The 19,043-nt window shown below is 40.2% G+C and overlaps 1 protein-coding gene across 1 annotated transcript; it reads right to left on the bottom strand.

Annotated features, from left to right (window-relative positions):
- Window positions 1–172: 172 nt before the first annotated feature.
- On the bottom strand, window positions 173–18,426 carry vwa2 (von Willebrand factor A domain containing 2). The gene is made up of 14 exons (XM_084741519.1): window positions 18,235–18,426; window positions 13,916–13,977; window positions 10,830–10,904; window positions 9,392–9,525; window positions 9,195–9,304; window positions 7,246–7,443; window positions 6,108–6,241; window positions 5,826–5,955; window positions 4,503–4,558; window positions 4,311–4,418; window positions 2,973–3,551; window positions 1,573–2,124; window positions 1,091–1,213; window positions 173–987 (listed from the first exon to the last, which is right to left on the bottom strand). The coding sequence occupies exons 2-14, from the start codon at window positions 13,965–13,967 to the stop codon at window positions 857–859; spliced, it is 2,382 nt and encodes a 793-aa protein (XP_084597645.1). The 5' UTR covers window positions 13,968–13,977; window positions 18,235–18,426; the 3' UTR covers window positions 173–856.
- Window positions 18,427–19,043: the final 617 nt, after the last annotated feature.

Here is a 19,043-nt window from a genome sequence, read left to right on the forward strand (position 1 = left end):
GCCTTATTATTGCCCTGTCCACAGCAGTACTTTGCTCAGCTTCTGTTCTGGTACTCCTGCTACTTCTTCAAACTAGAAGTGTATCGACCACTATCTACTGTAGGTAATACACTGACTATAGGTCAGTACCACATACAACCCCACTTCAAAAAATCCAAACTATCCCTTTAAGTTAAATTCAAGGTTTTTATTATCTATGTAACCCCAAAAGTGACAGTTAAAAGTACAAAACCTGACAGTTATACAGCACAAATATAACTAATAATGAAATACATATATACATATATTTATAAAATAATTTGGTTCATTAATGAAAACAGTCAACTTCTTTAACACCTAAAATTCCTAAATCAGTTGAGTGATTTAGGAAGGGTCTATTGTAAAAATAATATTAGAATATTATACAGTTGTATATTGAAACATCAAAATAAAGCAGTTGGTATAAAGCATTTTTGGCACAAATTTGATGTTTTTGTCTTTGCTGGAAGGAGGAAAGAAGGTTGTGGTGATTAGCCATTAAAAAAATAAAATGAAACAGATATACACTAAAATACAATAATATAATATAAATGTTTACATGTTTGAATAGACAAGAACCATAATGAGACAACTGCACAAGAGTGAGCACAGTGATAAAATTCAACAAAAAGAAACTAATTGACACTGCAGCAGAAATAATACACACAGTTTGAAGGCACTTGTGAGTTGAGTTCAAGTTTGAATATTGAAACAGTAACAGTAGTTTTCCCTTTACTCCAGTGTGTACCCGCAAACATCCTTGGCTCTCTAGTGGCCGTAGGTGAGATATCTCAGTGTATACAGTAGTATGTGTGTTTTACACGTGTGTATGGTTTTATCAGGCAGCATGTCTCCTGCGGTGCAGTTTGTAGTGATGCAGGAGCTCCTGGTGGCTCTTCTTCTGCCTGCTCCTGCTCCTCAGACCAGCAGGCCTCGGACGATCTCCTCTGGATGAAGGTCTGCTGCTTCCTACAGACCCAACCACAGGAAACGTCACAACTTTGTTCACAAATTCATCCAGAAACAAAAGAATGAAGGACATATGGAAAGAAGACTCATGAATGACACTGACTTGTTTCACAGTGCGGTCCTTCATAGCCTTGACACTGACATCGGAAGCTCCCTCCGGACAGGATGCAGACCCCGTCATTCATACAGGGGTTGGGCTTGCACAGGTTTACTGGCATTTTAGCCTCTAGTAAAAAGAAATATATCAGAAAACACCTGGTTAGCATGACAGAGTTAACAAATTCATATTTCGTATTGTATTTAAAGCTGAAAAGAAAATATCTGGCTGTGAAATATGTGTTGATCAATTTTAGAGCTGCATCTTCTGGACCAATTCTGTCTGGAAGAATCATGTTATCTACTGTGTCAGATGCAGCAGTTCAGTCAAAAAGTATTAAGGAAGGAAATACAAAAATGAAATCACTAATGATATATTGCAGATCACATTTTTTCTCAATTAATTAGCCCTAACTCTACCCTTAGGGCAGGATAGAACAAGCACTCCTGGAAAGATTTGGTAGCAGAGGTGCTTCCCTGCATGCTCACCTGAACACAACATCTGCACCAGAACATCCTCAAAGTATTTGAGATCCTCATAAGATGGGACAGAGATCATGTGCTCCTCTGAACCAGCGATCTGCAGCAGCCTGTCTCTCTGCACGTCTCCAATCCCGATCACAAACACTGAGACTCCGTTATCTCTGATCTTCTGAGCTGGAACAGCCGCGTCGTCTCCGCCTGAACCGTCTGTCACCACCACCACAGCCTTGTTGACCCCAGGCCGTGCGCCTTTGGCCACCGTCAAGACGTTGGAGTGGATGTGAAGTAAAGCTGCGCCCGTTGAGGCAACTCCACCCATGTAGTTGGCGTCACCTACAGCCTTGAGGATGGCAGAGCCGGTCTCGTGGGTGTCCAGGTTGAAGACGGTGGTGGCTCTCCGACCATAGGACACAAGAGCCACTTGAGCCACATCGCGGTTGATGTCGAACTGGACGGTGAGGCTGCGCACAAAGTCGCGCAGGGTGCCAAAGTTATCACGGCCGACACCACCTGAGGCATCCAGGGCGAACACCAGGTCCACTGCCTGGCCCAGACAACCTGGAAAACAAAAAAGACAAAGAATGGTCAGGGTGTGTGTCACATGTGACACCCAAAGTCAATTTTAACTTAGTATTGTTAGACCTACATGACTTTTTTTTTTTTCTTTTCTTATTTTCACTTTTTGGTCAGTTTGTAGCTAATACACTGACTCATCTGTACACCTTCTAACTTTTAACTAGTACTTATTCTTTGATTAGTTCAGGCCTCACACCTGTTAACATTAACCTTTCAGTGGGTCAGTCTCAGTCTCAACGAATCTGTTAGTCTAGTAAATATAATCCATATTTGTCCTTCCAGCGAGAATGAAACTGTAACTTTGCACCTCTCTAACCCTCGGTTTTGTTCCTGTTTCCACATGCCTCAAAGTTGTTTCTCTTTGCCTCTTTCTGTAACCCCTTTATGCATCAAAAAGTTTGTTAGCAAATTTTTCTAGTTAATGTGATTTTGTGACCTGTTGAATTCCAGGTCTCAGGCTTAAGTTATTTAATGTCTTTCAGACCCACACTTTTCACATACATATATATTATAATTCAGTGTGTTAGAATGTGTCAAAACAGTTTGGGTTTAAATAGCTCTTTTTACAACATTAACCACCTGTTAAAAAGTCTTTGGTAGAAAGGCTTTCTGGCAGAAAGCTCTGAAGGCTAACTTCTCCCAAAGGCTGTGAGGAAGGCGACTGCTTGCTAATAAACATGAATGCAAACAACGCTGATTTCAAACTTAAAAAAAAATCATCTTTGCAAATTTTTTATGAAGAAAGAAATGTATTAAATAGGATACACACGTAAAATATTAGTAATATTGAATGTAAACATTTGTTAAGTGCTCAGTTGGTCAGTCAGTACCTTGTGTATCCACACTGCAGATCTTGGCCTTGAGCTCAGGGATCTTGGCAGTGAACTCAGGTGATGTGTAGGTGATCGTCCTCTGGGGATTTCCTGTGATATTATTCAGCTGTCCCTTTAAGCGATCCGGTCCCATCCCTATCAGGAAGATCTCTCTGTCTCGTGCGTATTTAGAGGGCTCCACCACCTCGTCCACTGCAGGAGTGGCAGTGAGCAGCACCACCACACGGGGCAGATCGTCCGTGACGTCCGCAAAGACCGGTGCACTCACAAAGCCGTGGCGTGTGACATAGCGAAGCGACTGGCCTGTCAGGGTTTCACCGCCCATTGGTTGAAGTGCCTCCACGGCCTTAAGCAGACCCCTCAGGTCCCCTTTGAACTTGCCCACCGGGGCCTCGACTTTGGTCTCTCCACCAAACACCGCCAGGCCAACTTTACTGGGGCTGTCAGACCCGATCACAGTCTGCAGGAAACGCTTCAAGAAGGACTTGAGGCGGAGGAAGCCTTCCAAGGTGATCGTGGCAGATCCCTCCACCAAGAACAGCAAGTCCACAGAGCAGTCCAATGATAATGCAGGTGCTGAGGAGGGACAGAGAGTCAAGTTAGATCATTCTCTGCATTAAAGGGATAGTTCGGATTATTTGAAATGAAGTTATATGAGGCACTTATTGATAGTCAGTGTATTACCTACAGTAGATGGCAGTTGATAGGCCCTTGGTGTGGAGGTGCAGAGTGGAGTACCTGTACACTATATTAAGAAAATTTTCACTGCTTTACCTTGCCATCAGATGGCCTTTTCCAACAGGAAACTGCTGTTATATAAGCGTATTATCACTCTCTCTAAACCAGCCAGAATCCAATGGGGAGAACTGCAGAACACAGGAGCTGCTGTTCTACTGCTGCCTCAATCGGTTAGTTTGTTTGTGCTATTATGTGACTCCAGTGAATCCAAAGTAACCTTTTGAAAACACTAAAGTCACACAATAACCCGTGTTCTGTGAGGTAAAATTACTGATTTGCTTTGAAAACAGCAATATTTGGCTTATATAACAGTTGTTTTCCTATCAGAGGCCGTCTAACATCAAGGTAAAGCAGTCAAAACATTCTAAATATACCATACACTAAAAAATATGTGTATGCCACTATCCACAGCAGTACATTGCTTTGCTTTTGTGCTGGTGCTCCTGCTGCTTCTCAAAACTGAGGGCCTGTCAGCCACCATAAACTGTAGATAATACACTGAGTATCGATAAGTGCCTTATACAACTCTACTTCAAATAATCCAAACTATCAACAAGTCTGCCAATATCTCAGTAAGGATAAAGACAGTGTACAGACCACAGTGTGGGTCTCCTCCATAGCCAGGTGGACATACACAGCGGTATCCCTCTGGACCCTCGGACACACACGTTCCTCCGTTCAGACAGGGCTGAGAGTCACAGGGATCTGCAGTACAGTGGAGAGGGAGAAGATGAAGGGGGCACATACACAAATACATGAAACTGGAGAGACAAAGAACAGTGTCGTTACCTGGACAGATGGTCCGATGGCAGACTGTCTGGTGTCTCCTGTACATCTTGTTGTACCTGCAACACACACACATTTAGACTAACACAACATTCACTTGTTTTGTAACTTAGATAATGAATCAAAAAATGTCTGTTTGTTTGTGTATGGAAGCCCTGAGAGACAAGTGGAAAAAATAATATGATGATCCATTTTAAGTTTGAGATAAATTGTTTTCTCTCCTGTGTTTATGACTTAAGAACAAGTGAAAAGAGGCTTTTGTTAGGGTATTTCTAACTTCACACACAGTACATGTATTATGTTTTAGCAAGTTATGTAAAATTACTGTCATGCAATTCTTTTGGAAAGAAATATATTTTAATTGGTGCAAAAAAAATCATCAAAAGAAAGACAGTAATGTTACATAACAGAAGAAAACATGATGTTTTCAGTCATATTTAGAACATGGGTCAGTGGTACATGTTAGCCTCTTGTGGCCAACATGAGTATTACAACAACAAACACATAAAATTAATGCTGACACCAAAAAAAAATCACTTACCAAAACATGTTTCCACCTGCTTCACAGATTCAATTTTAATGAATTTAGAAAGATTATAATGGCAAACCCAAGTTACTCTTAAGTCATAAACACGGGAGCGAAAACCACTTCAGGTCTTCCATATATAGGATTATTTTGACCAATTTTAAAGTGATGTACAAGCAGCAGTTCTACTTTGTGTTGTACCTTAAGCTTAAACTTAAAAGATGATCAAATGAAAAGTTGTGACGGTTCTGGGGATTGAGAGCTCTACTTGCTTTCAGCCTTTTCACCGTGGTAAAGTTGCAAGGTGCTGTAAAATTAATTATGTCAAAGGCCACTTTAATTTGCCCGGGGAGGGTCTGAAAGAATTACACTTGCTTGTTTTTATTAACAATCCTCATACTGACGCAGCACATTAATGCATGGGAGTTGCCTTGTTAAACCACAGGTTCATTGAGCAACGAAAGATTAAAGTTACATATTTTTCTCCAGCCTGACACCACCCTCCTTCTTTATCATAAACCTGTTTCTGTGGATCTCTCAGTACCTGCCAGACACTGTGATGGGTCCATCATTCCTGAGAAACCAAACCAAACAGAGCCTAACCGAAAACCAAACCAAACCAAAGTTACCAAATATCTGATGCTGATTTACAAGAAATGTTGTATTGTCCAGTTAGAAATGTGAAGTCTGGTTTCAGTGAGGGATGGTGATGGGTTTTCAGAAAGTAATCCTCTTATTAACTTCAAGGTGAGTAAAAATACAACAATATTTGCATCATTCATGCATTCATGTGCACTTGCCTGTAGTATGGACAGAGAGACGTATATGGGGAATACCCCTTGGCGCCTTTCCAACACATGAAATTCCCCTGCAGCTCTTTCACTGTCTCCAGTGTCTTCCTCTCACAGGGAAATGACTCCACCTGACAGCCTGGAGAACAGGACAGGTGGATTTGGTGGACGGAGTTAGAGATAGTAACACAAAAGAAGGAAGGAAAATATATCTGTGGATACAAGCAGGTAATTAGCACGTGTAGCGGTCATCATCTCCTCCAGTGAAAACGTGTCGTTGAGGACTCCCACCTGCGGGTGTGGCGTTGCAGACAGAGAAGGTGCTCAGTGTGGTGTACAGGCCGTTGACAGCGTCGTAGAAATGCTCAGCAAAGAAGACGTGGCTCTCCATCGGCTCGCTGGCCAAAGCGTGTAGCTCCTCCCACCTGGAAAACAAAAAGACTTTTTTAGAGACTGCACTGAAGAAGAAAAAGAAGTAATTTTAAGGGATAGTTCAGATTTCTGAAGTGGGATTATATGAGCCTTTTCAAATGAGGAACTGCCATTATTTAAGCCAAATATCCTTCTCACCAGACACCAGACTCCTTCGGCAAAAACAGTAATTTGTAACACTTTATAGTTTTTTCAGATGCCTGTAGTAACTGTCAGTTAATAGGTAATACAGCCCTTATAAGATGCTCATTAACATTAATACATGTTAAGAAGATATCTAAGGGGAAATGATAGCATAATGAACACATTTAGTATTAGATTAGATAGATATTTATAAGCACTTATAAGAATTTTGCTAAGACTTTATAGACTGCTTAAGAATGTGGATAAAGCCTTATGAGTTTGTAGTTGTTCATAATATATTATGCGTTTATTAAATAATTATTCATTATATCATTATTTGACAGTTAACTATGCATTTTGTGGAAACCAGAAAATGCTTATTAAGGTAAATAAATCCTTCATTTAGCCACAAATTGAATAGTTAACAATTATTAAGTGCATAGTAAAGGATTTACTAATGTTAATAAGCATTAAAGGTTTAATAATTATATCATTGTTAGCTGAGCTCAATAAATGTCTTTATAATGCTATTATAAACAGTTATACGAAACTCATTAGGCTTTTATTTACATTCTTAAGCAGTCTATACTTTTAACAAGTCTCTTATAATGTGTATATTTTGTTATTATTAACAATTATATAGTCTTCTTAACACATATTAATGTTAATAATCATCTATGAGGGCGTTACTATGCATTAAATGATGCTTATTACAGGCACCTTAATATGAAGTGTTATCCACTAATTTTACCACTGCCTTGATCTGAAAGGCAGGCAAGTACCTCAGACGACCTCCCTTCAGAAAATCCAAACTATCCCTTTAATTTATCATTATAGGCAATGATGATAAGTATTTTCCAACCCTCAAACATACCTGGGGTAGCGAAGACCCACGGCAAACAGTACCACGCCTGTCTCTTTGAGCTGCGCAGCCGCCTGCACCGCGTTGCCCTGAGACTTCCCGTCTGATAAGAGGATGGCGATCTGGGCCGCAGTGGAGGAGTTACGGCCGCCTGGGAAACCTTTCCTCAGCACGTACTTTAGAGCCAGGCCTGTCTGGGTGCTGCCTCCCCTGGGGAGTTTTTATTTTATGTTATTGTCAAAACAAAACCGAAACAGAACAATTAAAGAATACGTACCGCAGAAGCCAACAGAGTCAATATTGTGCTGCATGTTACTGCCAAAGAAAACGAAAGATCAGTTTTGCCTGGCTTCCTCTTTAAGTTCTTGGACCAAAAATGCACATGAAATTGTCTGACTGTTGGCTAAGTTTCATCACCTCAGGGCTCAAGAAACCCATTTAGACTCCATTATATTTTTTCAAGAAGACATAAATGTCAGTCAGAGCAGACATACAAAGAAACAAAGTGCCTCATAAGTGTTAGGAGAAAGAACTGCTGAAACAAAATCAATCACATGAAAGTAGTAATGGGTCCCATCATATTATCTTTCCCTTTTTTTTCTACCATGAAAACAATGCTCTGTCTGCTTGGAGCACTGAAACTACAAGACAACAGAGCAAAAACCTCAAAGGCCTTCAGGCATGATTTTCTCTGTCTTAGCTCCCTTTTACAGATTTATATCAATAACTGAACGCATTGGCTTTTTAACATACAGATTTCCTATTTCATGTCGTCTTACACAACTCACACTGTACTCACATTTCAGACACGTAAATACTTGCTTTAAATGCACAATATGCAAATTATGCTGCTTGAGTCTCTCATATCAGAACAATAACAAAAGACGAAGTTTGATGGCGACGTGAAGCAGCGAGATGAAAATCTATTTGACAGAAATCTTATTCATGGATGGGCAATATTTGAGTTTTATTTAAGTTACTTTTAAACGTGTGCCAACTTCATTTCTCACTCTTTGGCGTATGTATCATGATGGATAGCCTCCTGCAGCTGTTGTTAACAGTTTTTATCCCATTTAAAAGTTGTGTCCTCACAGTACTGAGTTTGTGTAACCATCTTTTTCAAAAAGCCTTACTAAATACTAGAAAAAGCAACAGATGGATTCAACCCCTCAACTATAAATCAAATGCAGTTCTTTTTCAGTCTTTGTCAAATTCTCTCTCTTGCACATGTTATTGTGTTTATGTCCTTGTCATGAAAAGAAAATCAATAAAGAGATCTTTCAAAATACATGCATAAACACACATGAATAAACACACACCTGCACCTATAGCATATGGCAACACTTGAAGCTACTAATTTGATTTAAGGATATGTGACAGCTAATAAATTCAAAATATGAGTAGCCATTTCAAACCAGATGGCAAGCCAAAACGTTACTTCCAAACTGTGAACAACACACACACACACACACACACACACACGGCCAAATTACCTTCCTCTCTCAGCTTACACACTTATCCAATATCCAGTGACCACCTGTGGTGAACCCCTCTAATCTGAAATTAATTTGTTTTTCCCTTCAGACAGCATTTGTATTACTCAACCTCCAAATGTGTATCTATGTCTGGGTGTTTTTGCTTTCAAAATAAGTCTAGACCAGATCATTTAACTTGACAAATATATAAAATCTTCTTCAGTTTTATTAAAACGAGTAGGTAATGTATATCAGATGTTTTTTTTTATATTTGTTGACATTTTCTTTACCTTTAAACAACAATCAATAAATCAAATGCTCTGACAAAACAAACACACAAACAAAATCTGGACCAGTAATTAACCCATCCAATCATTTCATTTGGTCTGAATTAAATGACTGGATGGGCAGACTGGTAATAAGTGCCACGCGCTCCAAATCATCATTTGTCATCATTTGTCTGAGGGTGAGATGAGAGAAACGAACCTGTAAGAAACCTTCTTCATGTGCTTCTTCAGCTCTTGTTTGGTGGCGTGTGAGTCCAGGGCAAATTCCAGCCGAGGAGTGGAACCAAACTGAATCAAGCCGACTCGCACCTGGGAAGAGAGCGGAGTTAGACAGATAATGACTGATATGAGAGAAAGAGGGAGGGAGAGACAGAAAAGAGCAGATAGAAAACCAACCTTGTCTGGTCCGATGTCTAGAGCTTGGCTGAGTTTGATGGCGTAGTGTTTGGACCTCTCAAAGCTGCCCTTCCCCACGCTGTAAGAACCATCCATGAGGAAGAGGATATCCATGGCTGCTGAGCACTGCATCACTTCCCATGGAAACACACACACACACAGAGCCTGTTTACACCTGCTATTAGCATGTGTCCTGGATGTTTAATTTCTGTATTTGATGCTTTATGGCTCATTCTATATATTGTTTATTGATGGTGCCAATGCTCTCAATCTCAACACTCAATATAGGCTACTTCTTTGTTGCCCGTGGAGAAAGTCCCCAAACTTCCTTAAAAAATAGCCTAATTTTTTGAGTTGTTCAATTGGGAGAAACTGTGCATGATGGTTTGCATGTAGGGTAGGGAAGTGTGATCCCATCACAAGGTGTAAACAGTGGATATCAAGACGTGTGTAAACTTATTGTCTTCATCGCACTTCTGGCAAAGAGCTTCTGTTCTATTGTTGTATATATGCATTATCAGATTATCCTGGTTAGCGATCAAATGGGCTGTTGCAGATGAAAATAATGCCTTGACATAATAGAGAAAAACAGCTTAACATACCAAAGCTCAATTATCTTTTTTTTCCCAGGAGCACACTCACAAAACCATTACCGAGCAAAAACTCTTTCTCCCGAGCATGTTTGTACTCGCCAGTGACATAAATAATCAGCTGTGTGGCCGTCACGTTAGAATGTGCAGCCGATCATGAAGCGGACCATTAGAGACGGGGAGAGTGTGTCATCTGTCTGTCTGTCTGTCAGTCAGTCTGTCCGCTCATGGGAAAGTCACCTCCAAACACTTTGTTCTGTGACACAGACAACCGGATAGTAAGACCACCCACCACCTCAAGGGATTTACTAGAAAACGTTTGTACTACTCTGTCTACATCAGACGCTGCACGTTCTGTGACTTAAGCCTCACCGACACATTAATCAGCTGTTTGACTCTCAGCTGACTGCTTGCATGCTTACATGCATAACCTGACACTTCTCCCTGTTACACTGCTTGCATGTCATGGCTCCTTCCTTCCTTCTGTGGAGCTCAGATGTTGTAGTTCCCTGCTGAATGTTGCTTCACTTTGGACAGATCTCCATGGACATCTTTTCTGTCATTCTAAGTGACGTTCTCTTCCATGAATTCTGATTAACTGCTATACTCTTTGTTTCAATATGTCTTGTGAAACTCTTTTGGTTTTATTATTTCTCATGAGCATGAGAAAATGTAGTGTATGCATTGGAGTAGGGTGAGAATGAAAATAAGGGCCAAATAGCATCCTGTATTAGTTCAGTAAGGGACAGTGCATTTTATTTTTCAGTACATGAAGATCCTGTTTTATACAGGACAGGTGGCAACTCTGGCTACATAAATGGTAAATAGCTTTATTTAGGTTCACTCACTTTCTCCTGCCGAGTTGATCTTCATGATGTTCTCATGGCTGGTTTGGATCTCCTGCACTGAGGTACCCTGCTGGACTAGGAGAGACAAACAAAGAACGCAGAGGTCAGTCTAATAGACTACACAATGTATGTACACATTATTACACACACACACACACACACACACACACACACACACACACACACACACACACACACACACACTCATGCCAATTTTTTGCACTTCCTTATGTCATGACCAGCTACTTTTATGTTCTTCAAGAAGTAGAGCAGAAGGACTTTAAGTTAAAAGAGAAAAAGAATTTTATACAAATAAAAATCCCGTACATGGCAGATTTATTATTTAATAAAGGACGTATTTTTAAGTAGTCACTTTTCTGTTTTTTTGCATTGCAGACTTTTTGTCGTGGCATTATCGTACCTTGAGTTTTTATTACGTCATTTAGAAACCATCATTAGAGCCTTCAGAATAGTAAAATAAAATAATAAATGGGATTCTGTCACAAAGCCAATACAGTTCACAGGCTTCTACTTGACCCCTTCTGCGAGGGATAATTAAGTATTCAAAGCTAATGTGAGTGGACAAGTGAAGAAAACCATTCTTTCTCTCCATTCATTGTGAGGACGTTGCTTTATTCAGGCACACGTAGGCCTACAGGCCACAGCGGAGAGAGGGAGCGACATGTGATTTCCTGTTTAGAAACCCATGTGAACATGCCTTGTTGTCAATGGTAACCTGACAGATCACAGAAGCATTTGTCCTGCATGGAGACGCAGCGGTTGAGTGATTTTACAAACATTAAACAGATTCCTCTGTCAGAACAGCACAGCCCCTCTCTTCAATTAGAGTACAGGAGAAAATTGTCAGTTTGTTCCTGTCAGCTTCGCTGTAATGCTTCAGACTGTCCGCCTCATGATGATTTAGCGCCTGCTAATTAGCTGAAATAGGTGATAAGTCTTGTGGTGGCTTCTTCACGTGTCAAATGATCCAGACAACAAGGACAGAAAGTCAAGAAAAACACCCATGTGCAAAAATCCAATTAGAAATAAGAGCATGTCTGCATCAGAGAATTTAGTGCCTTTGTCCTCGTCCTCTGCTCATCTCTGTTACTGAGGCACTGCAAACAATTGGGGAGAAAAAAAAGGCAGAGGAGAGTTTTTAAGAGGAAAAATGTCTACAAGTTGGGAAGTTGTGTACAATGGAAATGAAACAGAAAGCAATGATCTGCAAAACCATTTCGGCCTATTCAACTGAATACACTAAAGCTAGTGCAGCCCTAGTTACCATATTCATCCACATGAAAAGATGAGATAAGAAGCCCCAAGAAATCATACAATATGGTGATGTAATTTCTATTAAAAGATATTTTATTTCAGAGAAAATAGAGCCACTGACTTCACATCCCTCCTTAAGTGTCCATAAAGTTTTGACAGCGAGTCTTCTATTATCAATTCACTGGAGGAAAGGAGAAAACTGCATGAGGTCAGGAAACATTAAAGAAAACTACCACCTGCGCCTTTTCACAATCCTGACCCTTTCATCTGCCCCTAATTCCACCCTCAGTCCAGCCCCAAAGTCCTACTGACAGTGAAAGTTTCGGCTTTTGGCAAGCGGCTCTCTGATGGTCAGCGGGGCCCCACCGCTCTGAACAAAAAGTCTGTCTGTTCAGCCAAGTGCCTCGAGCAAAGTGACTGACTTAATGTCTGTGAATGAAAATGTACAAGTCCATGTCTAATTAATCCGACCATGGTCTGGGAGGTATAAAGACTATCCCCTTGAAATCAGAGATTAAAAGTCGTTTCAGCTTCTGTCAATGTGGGAAATTTAATTTGACAGACTGGATTACATGGACATCTCTGGCGAAGCACTGCAACATGTTATCTGTGTTGTCAGCACAGGAGGAAAAGTGGGCGTCCTCACAAGGTGACACAGTCTGGTTTGCTGAAGTTCAAAGTCTTAAAACGGCCACTAATAAATACTTCAGATGGTGCTAAAGCTGTCATTTTTGAAAACAACTCAAAGATTATATTGCCCAACAACTCCTGCCTATCCCCTCGGGCAAATACCGATACTCTCAGGTCCGGCAGAACAACTGACGATAAGCTATAAAGGCGATGCAAAATTTGACTTGCCTGGAAACAGGCAGTATTTTAAGAAATGGGGGCAGGAAATCACTTTGAGGAGAAGATAATGGGAATTCTTCAGAACTGGAGACGTGACAGGTTCAAGCAGTAAAATATCTCATAAAGAATCTCAGGTTGACCAGAGGAGCATCAGTCATCATATATTTTCCTATAAGCAGCACGCAAACTTACATCTCATATCTGCTCATAAATGCCACATACTGAACATAGTCATCCCTGTATTTGTGTTGACATTACACTGACTTTGTTCTGTCTTTCCATAAACATCTATACTCATCAATATACACGTAATTTTAACATTCATCTCAAACACTAACCCTGACACAGCCAAAGGCCACTTTTAGGTGGATTTTGTTTCCTTACAACAGAGTCATGCTAGCTGTTTTCAGTCTTTATGCTAAGCTAAGCTAACTGGCTGCTGGCTGTACAATCATATTTACCACACAGATATGAACGCCATGTCAATCACATGGCTCATGACTGTCCAGTTGCCCAGGCCAAAGCCATGTTGGGCTGGTAAACCTGGCAACTCACTTGCCCATTAGGGAGAGTGGTAAAGGGCGGATTAAAGTACTAAACTATTTATATAATCAGTTCATGGTTCAAGTAATTTTTCAAGCAAAAATTGCAGAAAATGCTGTTTTAAGCTTTGCACACATAGATACACAGAGGAAAAACTGACAATTGTTTTGTTACAAAGAAAAGAATAACTTATTGTGTTACACATGCTGAATTTACAAAAGGGGACAAATAATAAGTCATCAACAGCATTTCACAAAATTTCCCATCAAATGATTTGTAAGTGACCAAACCTTAGTAATGATAAAGGTACATTAAAAACACGACTTAGCTTAAAGCAGTCCCTGACTACCAGAAAGGTACAGAACAGCACTCCTCAACTGAAAGTGAATGCAAAACAGTAATAAAATCAATCCACCGACCTTGAAGAAGCAGCAGCGTTAATAGGAGGGAGGGGTGGATAAGAGGGTGCATGTCGGGACACCTGGAATGATAAACAAAAGACACACACTCAGCAAAAAAAAAAAAGGAATACAACACACCAAAGATTAGAGGAAAGGTGGGAGCGACTGTGTTTGCACCGGTTCCTAACACTATGTGCCCTTAAAGCCTTTTTACTGTCTTTAACAGGTGAAAGCATCCAGTTATTTACAAGAGAAAAGCTGAAATGATAAAGAAGTTGAAATAAATACACAGTATTTTGTGTAGTAGAATTATTTTCCCCCTTGTTTATTATTTTAATCATCTTGTGACCCCTCAAATGAGGAACTCTAACCCCCACGTTTGGAACCACAAGTGTGCTTGATCAAAAAGGATCAAGGATCCAGGACATTTGAAGTAATATTTCTGTTTTTATTTTGCATACTTGTTTTAGCATTATTTTTATTGGAAGAAGTGTTAACTACAGACTTAACTGACAGGTAATGATGGATGATGATGCCACATTTACTTCTAGAAGTAAAGTTGTAACCTGGGTGTACTCTTACCATGTTTTCACAGGTAAGCGTTGGTCAAGATCTTCCAAAGAGAACTCAGTGAAGAGATACTTGATGACTGACAGCTACCATGGAGGAACACCAGGTTGTTAGCGAAAATAAAACTGCACCTTGGCTTGGTTTATTATTCCCGACGGACAAATCAAATTGAGCAGGAAAAAAACATATGTTGTTAGTTCCTTCTCGACCATCTCAGCCCAGCGGTGTGAACCAAAACATGCTTCTCGGTACAAAGGTGTCCACACACAGATGCACATTTCACTGACGTGGCACCAGCATGTGGACCATTCTGTATTTTGTCTGGGTCAGAAAGATAAGCAATATCAAGATCTTCTGTTGATGTGTGTGTGTGTGTGGTCAGGAGGCTTATAAGAAAGCATATTTTTTGAATGTGTCAAACCACTTATATGCAATGAGGGCTGTGAAAGTGTGTCATCTATGTCCACAGAATGATCATCATTATTATTAAAGTCCCACTCCACTCAAAAACATGTTTTTCTTCTCGTTCCTGCAGTTGGATGTTTGAGTCGGATGTTGCTTCACTTTGCAGAGTGATTTATGTGTACAGTTTGACACTAGAAGGATGTTTTCACGTTCATCTGCTGAAAGTGGAACGTTTCTCTGTGCTCATTGAAAATCTGATTTTAAGGGGCGGCCCCACCTGCAGGATTTGTGATATTACACCTAGTTCAGAAGTCAGTTCAGGTCTAATGTGCAACTTATACAATACAAAATGCTGGATAACTGGCTAGCTAATATACATCAGACTTTAGTTAGCTCATTAGTTAGTGTGGATTATTCTGTGGCGAAACCATAGACACATAATATGAAATACACAGGGCACTGCTGCTCAGCCAGGTTTTTCCCAGCAGCAACTCATGTAAAACCTTTGACAGGACACCTCGAACAGCAAACAAGTCGAATTATTACGCTTTCTATGATGAATTTTTGATCCATGGAGGTTTTGTACTTGTAAAACTTAACAATGTGAAGCATATCAGCTGAGCAGTCTTGCAAGCAGGTGCAACACTACTGGGGGAAAAATAACCAGACAGTAAATTTGGAAGCAAGAAAACTTTACTGGCTTTTGCACCAGGTGAGCAACCCTCATTATTAAATTATTCTACAATTATTTTTTCTCTTTCTTTCTTTACTCCTTTATGACACTAAACACTAAACTGAATATCTTTGGGTTGTGGACAAAACAAGACATTTCAAGTCATCATCTTTGGCTTTGGGAAACACTGATTGACTTTTCTTTTTTTTTTTTAACCATTGTCTGACATTATATAGACCAAACTTCTAATTGTAGCCCACTGGATTTCAGTTACGTATAATGACACGTTTCAATATGTGTAGGGCTTCCAAAATGACACTGACAGTGGCAACAAAAACTGTTCAAATTAAAATGTAAGTAAAGCAGTTGTATGTTAAATTAAATTCTATTCAATTGAGCCTGATTAATTGTTAATTCTTATCGAAGTCAACCTCACCTGCCTTATACAGTTCATGCTGGATACACATAAGAAGTTGAGGGGTTGCAGATAAGGTTTGATTAACTCTGGCTGCTGATAAGCTTGGCCATAATATCCTCTGTGTGTGTGTGTGTGTGTGTGTGTGTTGGGGTGGGCTAAAGAGGACGGACGTGCCAGAGAAAGCCTCCCTACAGGTAAAGCTGTGTGTACACCTGAGACAGAGATAGAATTGTGTGCAGGCCTGAGCCTCTGTTTAAGAGGAGTCTGTGCGTCTGCGATACAGATCTGCAGAGCTGACATGCAGCGGCTGTGTGAGAGGCCGCAGGGCTGATAAACATCACCAGGGGCTATTGATGCTCTATTTGTGCACTCGCCGGTACGTTGCGAGGACAAGAGATTTCATTACTGCCAGGGGGGGCACAGCACACACACACACGCTTGTAAGAAAAAGCAGTCATGCATGCCTACATATAAAACACACATGTGCTGCACACACCTGTCTCAAAATTGGCTCCCTCTTCACAAGCATTCTTCTGGCTCCTTCCAGCCCTCATCTTTTGGCTCTCTTCACTTTCTGCCCGTCAGCGAACAACTTACTGCTCTGTCTGGCTGGAAGTTTGGTCAAGGCTACAGAGAACTCACTGAACAAAGTGCTATATGTTCTAGAGCTGCATCAGTTAGTGGATTAATCGATTAGTCTGTCAAAAGAAAAATAGTTGGCAACTATTTTAATAATCAATTAGGAGCATCAGTCGGTCAGTTTTCAAGCAAAATGTCAAACAGTTGCTGGTTGCAGCTGCTTAAATGTGAGGATTTGCTGCTTTTCTTCATCATGTATGTATGACGGTAAATGAAAAGCCTTTGGGTTTTGGACTGTTCATTGGACAAAAGACGACGTCGCTTTAGGCTCTGAAAAATTCTGATGAGCGTTCTTCTCACCTTGAGATTTTATATACTAAAAAAATTATAACACTAAAAATAAAACTGCAAACTGAAAATGTAACCACCTTCTAAAAAAAGCATAACCTAAGCTGTGAACATGCTGTCTGTTTTGAATTGGTTGGCAGGCTGGAAAAGTGCCTACACTCTGTAATCTATAATTACAAAGGAGTGCAACTTTTTGGACCTGCTTCATACAAAATCCCCAGCTCTCCTAACCTGTACTTGGAGGTGTGTCACTTTGAGAAACATTCAAAACAGTTTAAAATATTATTTCAGGGTGAGTCAACTGAAACAGCTGCATTTAAAACAGCTGTAGAACAAATGTGGAAACTTTTTTTTTTTCCACAATGGGACGACTGTCTCATTAAAAGCCACGACTAACTATAAGTCAAAATGCCTTGGTATGCAATAAAGCATGGGAGTGTGTTGCACGAGCAAGCTGACAACCACACACAGAGGACGTAAAGCCCCAGCCAACATTAATTACATTCCTCAGATGACTAAGAAACTGAGTTAAAAACTAATCTAACCAAAAGTGTCTACTGGTGCACGGTTTCACACCTGACTACTGTATTTTACGTATAAAGAAATCATGGTTTGTCTCTGCCATGTGGGTGTAAATAACCACATTAGCTATTTACATACACCTGAGTGCAAATAGCATCTGCCTATGCAGAATAGGAATGTTAATAATTAAGAATTTAACTGACCTATGTATTAATCAAAAGTTGACAGTCATTTTTAACTATGGATCATGGAAATTGGACAAAATTTGCAATGTTGGCAGATATTGAAGATGCTCTTACAAAAGGTAAACTTGAACCATTTAAAGTTGAAAACGCCCAGAAATCAATTGAATTTTAGCCAATTTTTTTTCCTTGTGGCAAAACTTCCAGCCTGTTATCTTCCAACATCTGGTCACTCCTAAATGTGCCAAGGGTCACGGCAGCTTTAAGATGGGGCCAGAGGTTATGACCCTGACATGCAACAGTAGACGAGGTTTACTCAAGAAGCCGAACAAATGGATGCGTCTCAGCCTCCTTAAGTACTAAGTAGGTAGATGGATTTGAACAAATTCTTTTAGACCTGCTGGTGTTCGTCCACTTACCTGAAGTTTTCCCAGAGTTGTGATTTAGATAAGATCACACAAATTTACAAAACTGTACTGTATGTTTTCGGTTTTAATCCGATTTTAACACACATCATGGAAGATCATAAGTAGATAACTAAAGAAAAATAGAGCCAGTCCATTCAAAGCTAAATGACATGTTCCGCCTTGCAGTAAAACACACATTGCAGCGTTTCCTCTATGACAGACTTTGTACTTACCATGCGCTGTTCAGTTTTCCCAATCCTTGACTTTATTCTTCCAGAAAGCGCTCCTCTCCTCTCCTCTCCGGATCCAAACACCTCGTTGTTTCCGCACTGGAGCTGATCTGCGGCAGCTTTCCGCTCCGGACAGGAGGAGAGCAGCGACCCCACCTACTCGCCATGCCCACCTCTGATGTACCTGCGCCGGCAGGGTCTAATTTGTCCTCGTCTCATCCCGCGCAGGGCGAGCGTGGAGACGGGGAGTGACTCAGACGCACTGTAGGTGGTTCCTGCTGGTCTAAATGTTATTTTCATTACGTCAGAAGGAAATATATTCACTCTGTATAAAGTGCATCATCTTATTGTAAAAATACAGACACAGAGGTTCCTTTCTGCACTTTGTCTGTTGCCTGTAGCCTCATTGAACACGTTGGACCATTCAGGTCCACCGAAATAGCTTTAAGCACACAAGTTTATCTAATACACAACTCATGATTTAATGCATGAATAATGTGTATGTAGACATCACAAATTCTTGTTAAACGCATTAACAAATGATCAAGTGATTAACTTTGCAATTAATTCACACTAATAATCGAGTAAGAATGTGAATTCAGGTACTAATCACATTAACTGATATGGGATGAAGTTGGATTTCAGTTAGATAAATGTTTATTTATGTAGCTAAGTTAATTATCAGTATGTAAATGTTTCTGACGACCAGTTTGATTTCTGACGTCAAATTTCTATGAGAACAGAGCAAATACATGTGTCTGAAATAACATTTAGCACAGCATTGCTATAATCAGATTATATCTGGCGTTAAT

This window comes from Lutjanus erythropterus, chromosome 17, assembly GCF_056507025.1.
Source record: "Lutjanus erythropterus isolate fLutEry1 chromosome 17, fLutEry1.hap2, whole genome shotgun sequence".
Taxonomy (NCBI): Eukaryota; Metazoa; Chordata; class Actinopteri; order Lutjaniformes; family Lutjanidae; genus Lutjanus; species Lutjanus erythropterus.

Bases quoted from the DNA above. Each gene is read 5' to 3' on its own strand.
- vwa2 (XM_084741519.1), bottom strand. From the start codon at position 13,967: ATGCACCCTCTTATCCACCCCTCCCTCCTATTAACGCTGCTGCTTCTT. The intron at 7,444-9,194 runs GTTCGTTTCTCT...AAAACTCCCCAG, and splicing joins ATGAAGAAGGTTTCTTACAG to GGGAGGCAGCACCCAGACAG. The intron at 4,419-4,502 runs GTAACGACACTG...ACTGTACTGCAG, and splicing joins CCATCGGACCATCTGTCCAG to ATCCCTGTGACTCTCAGCCC.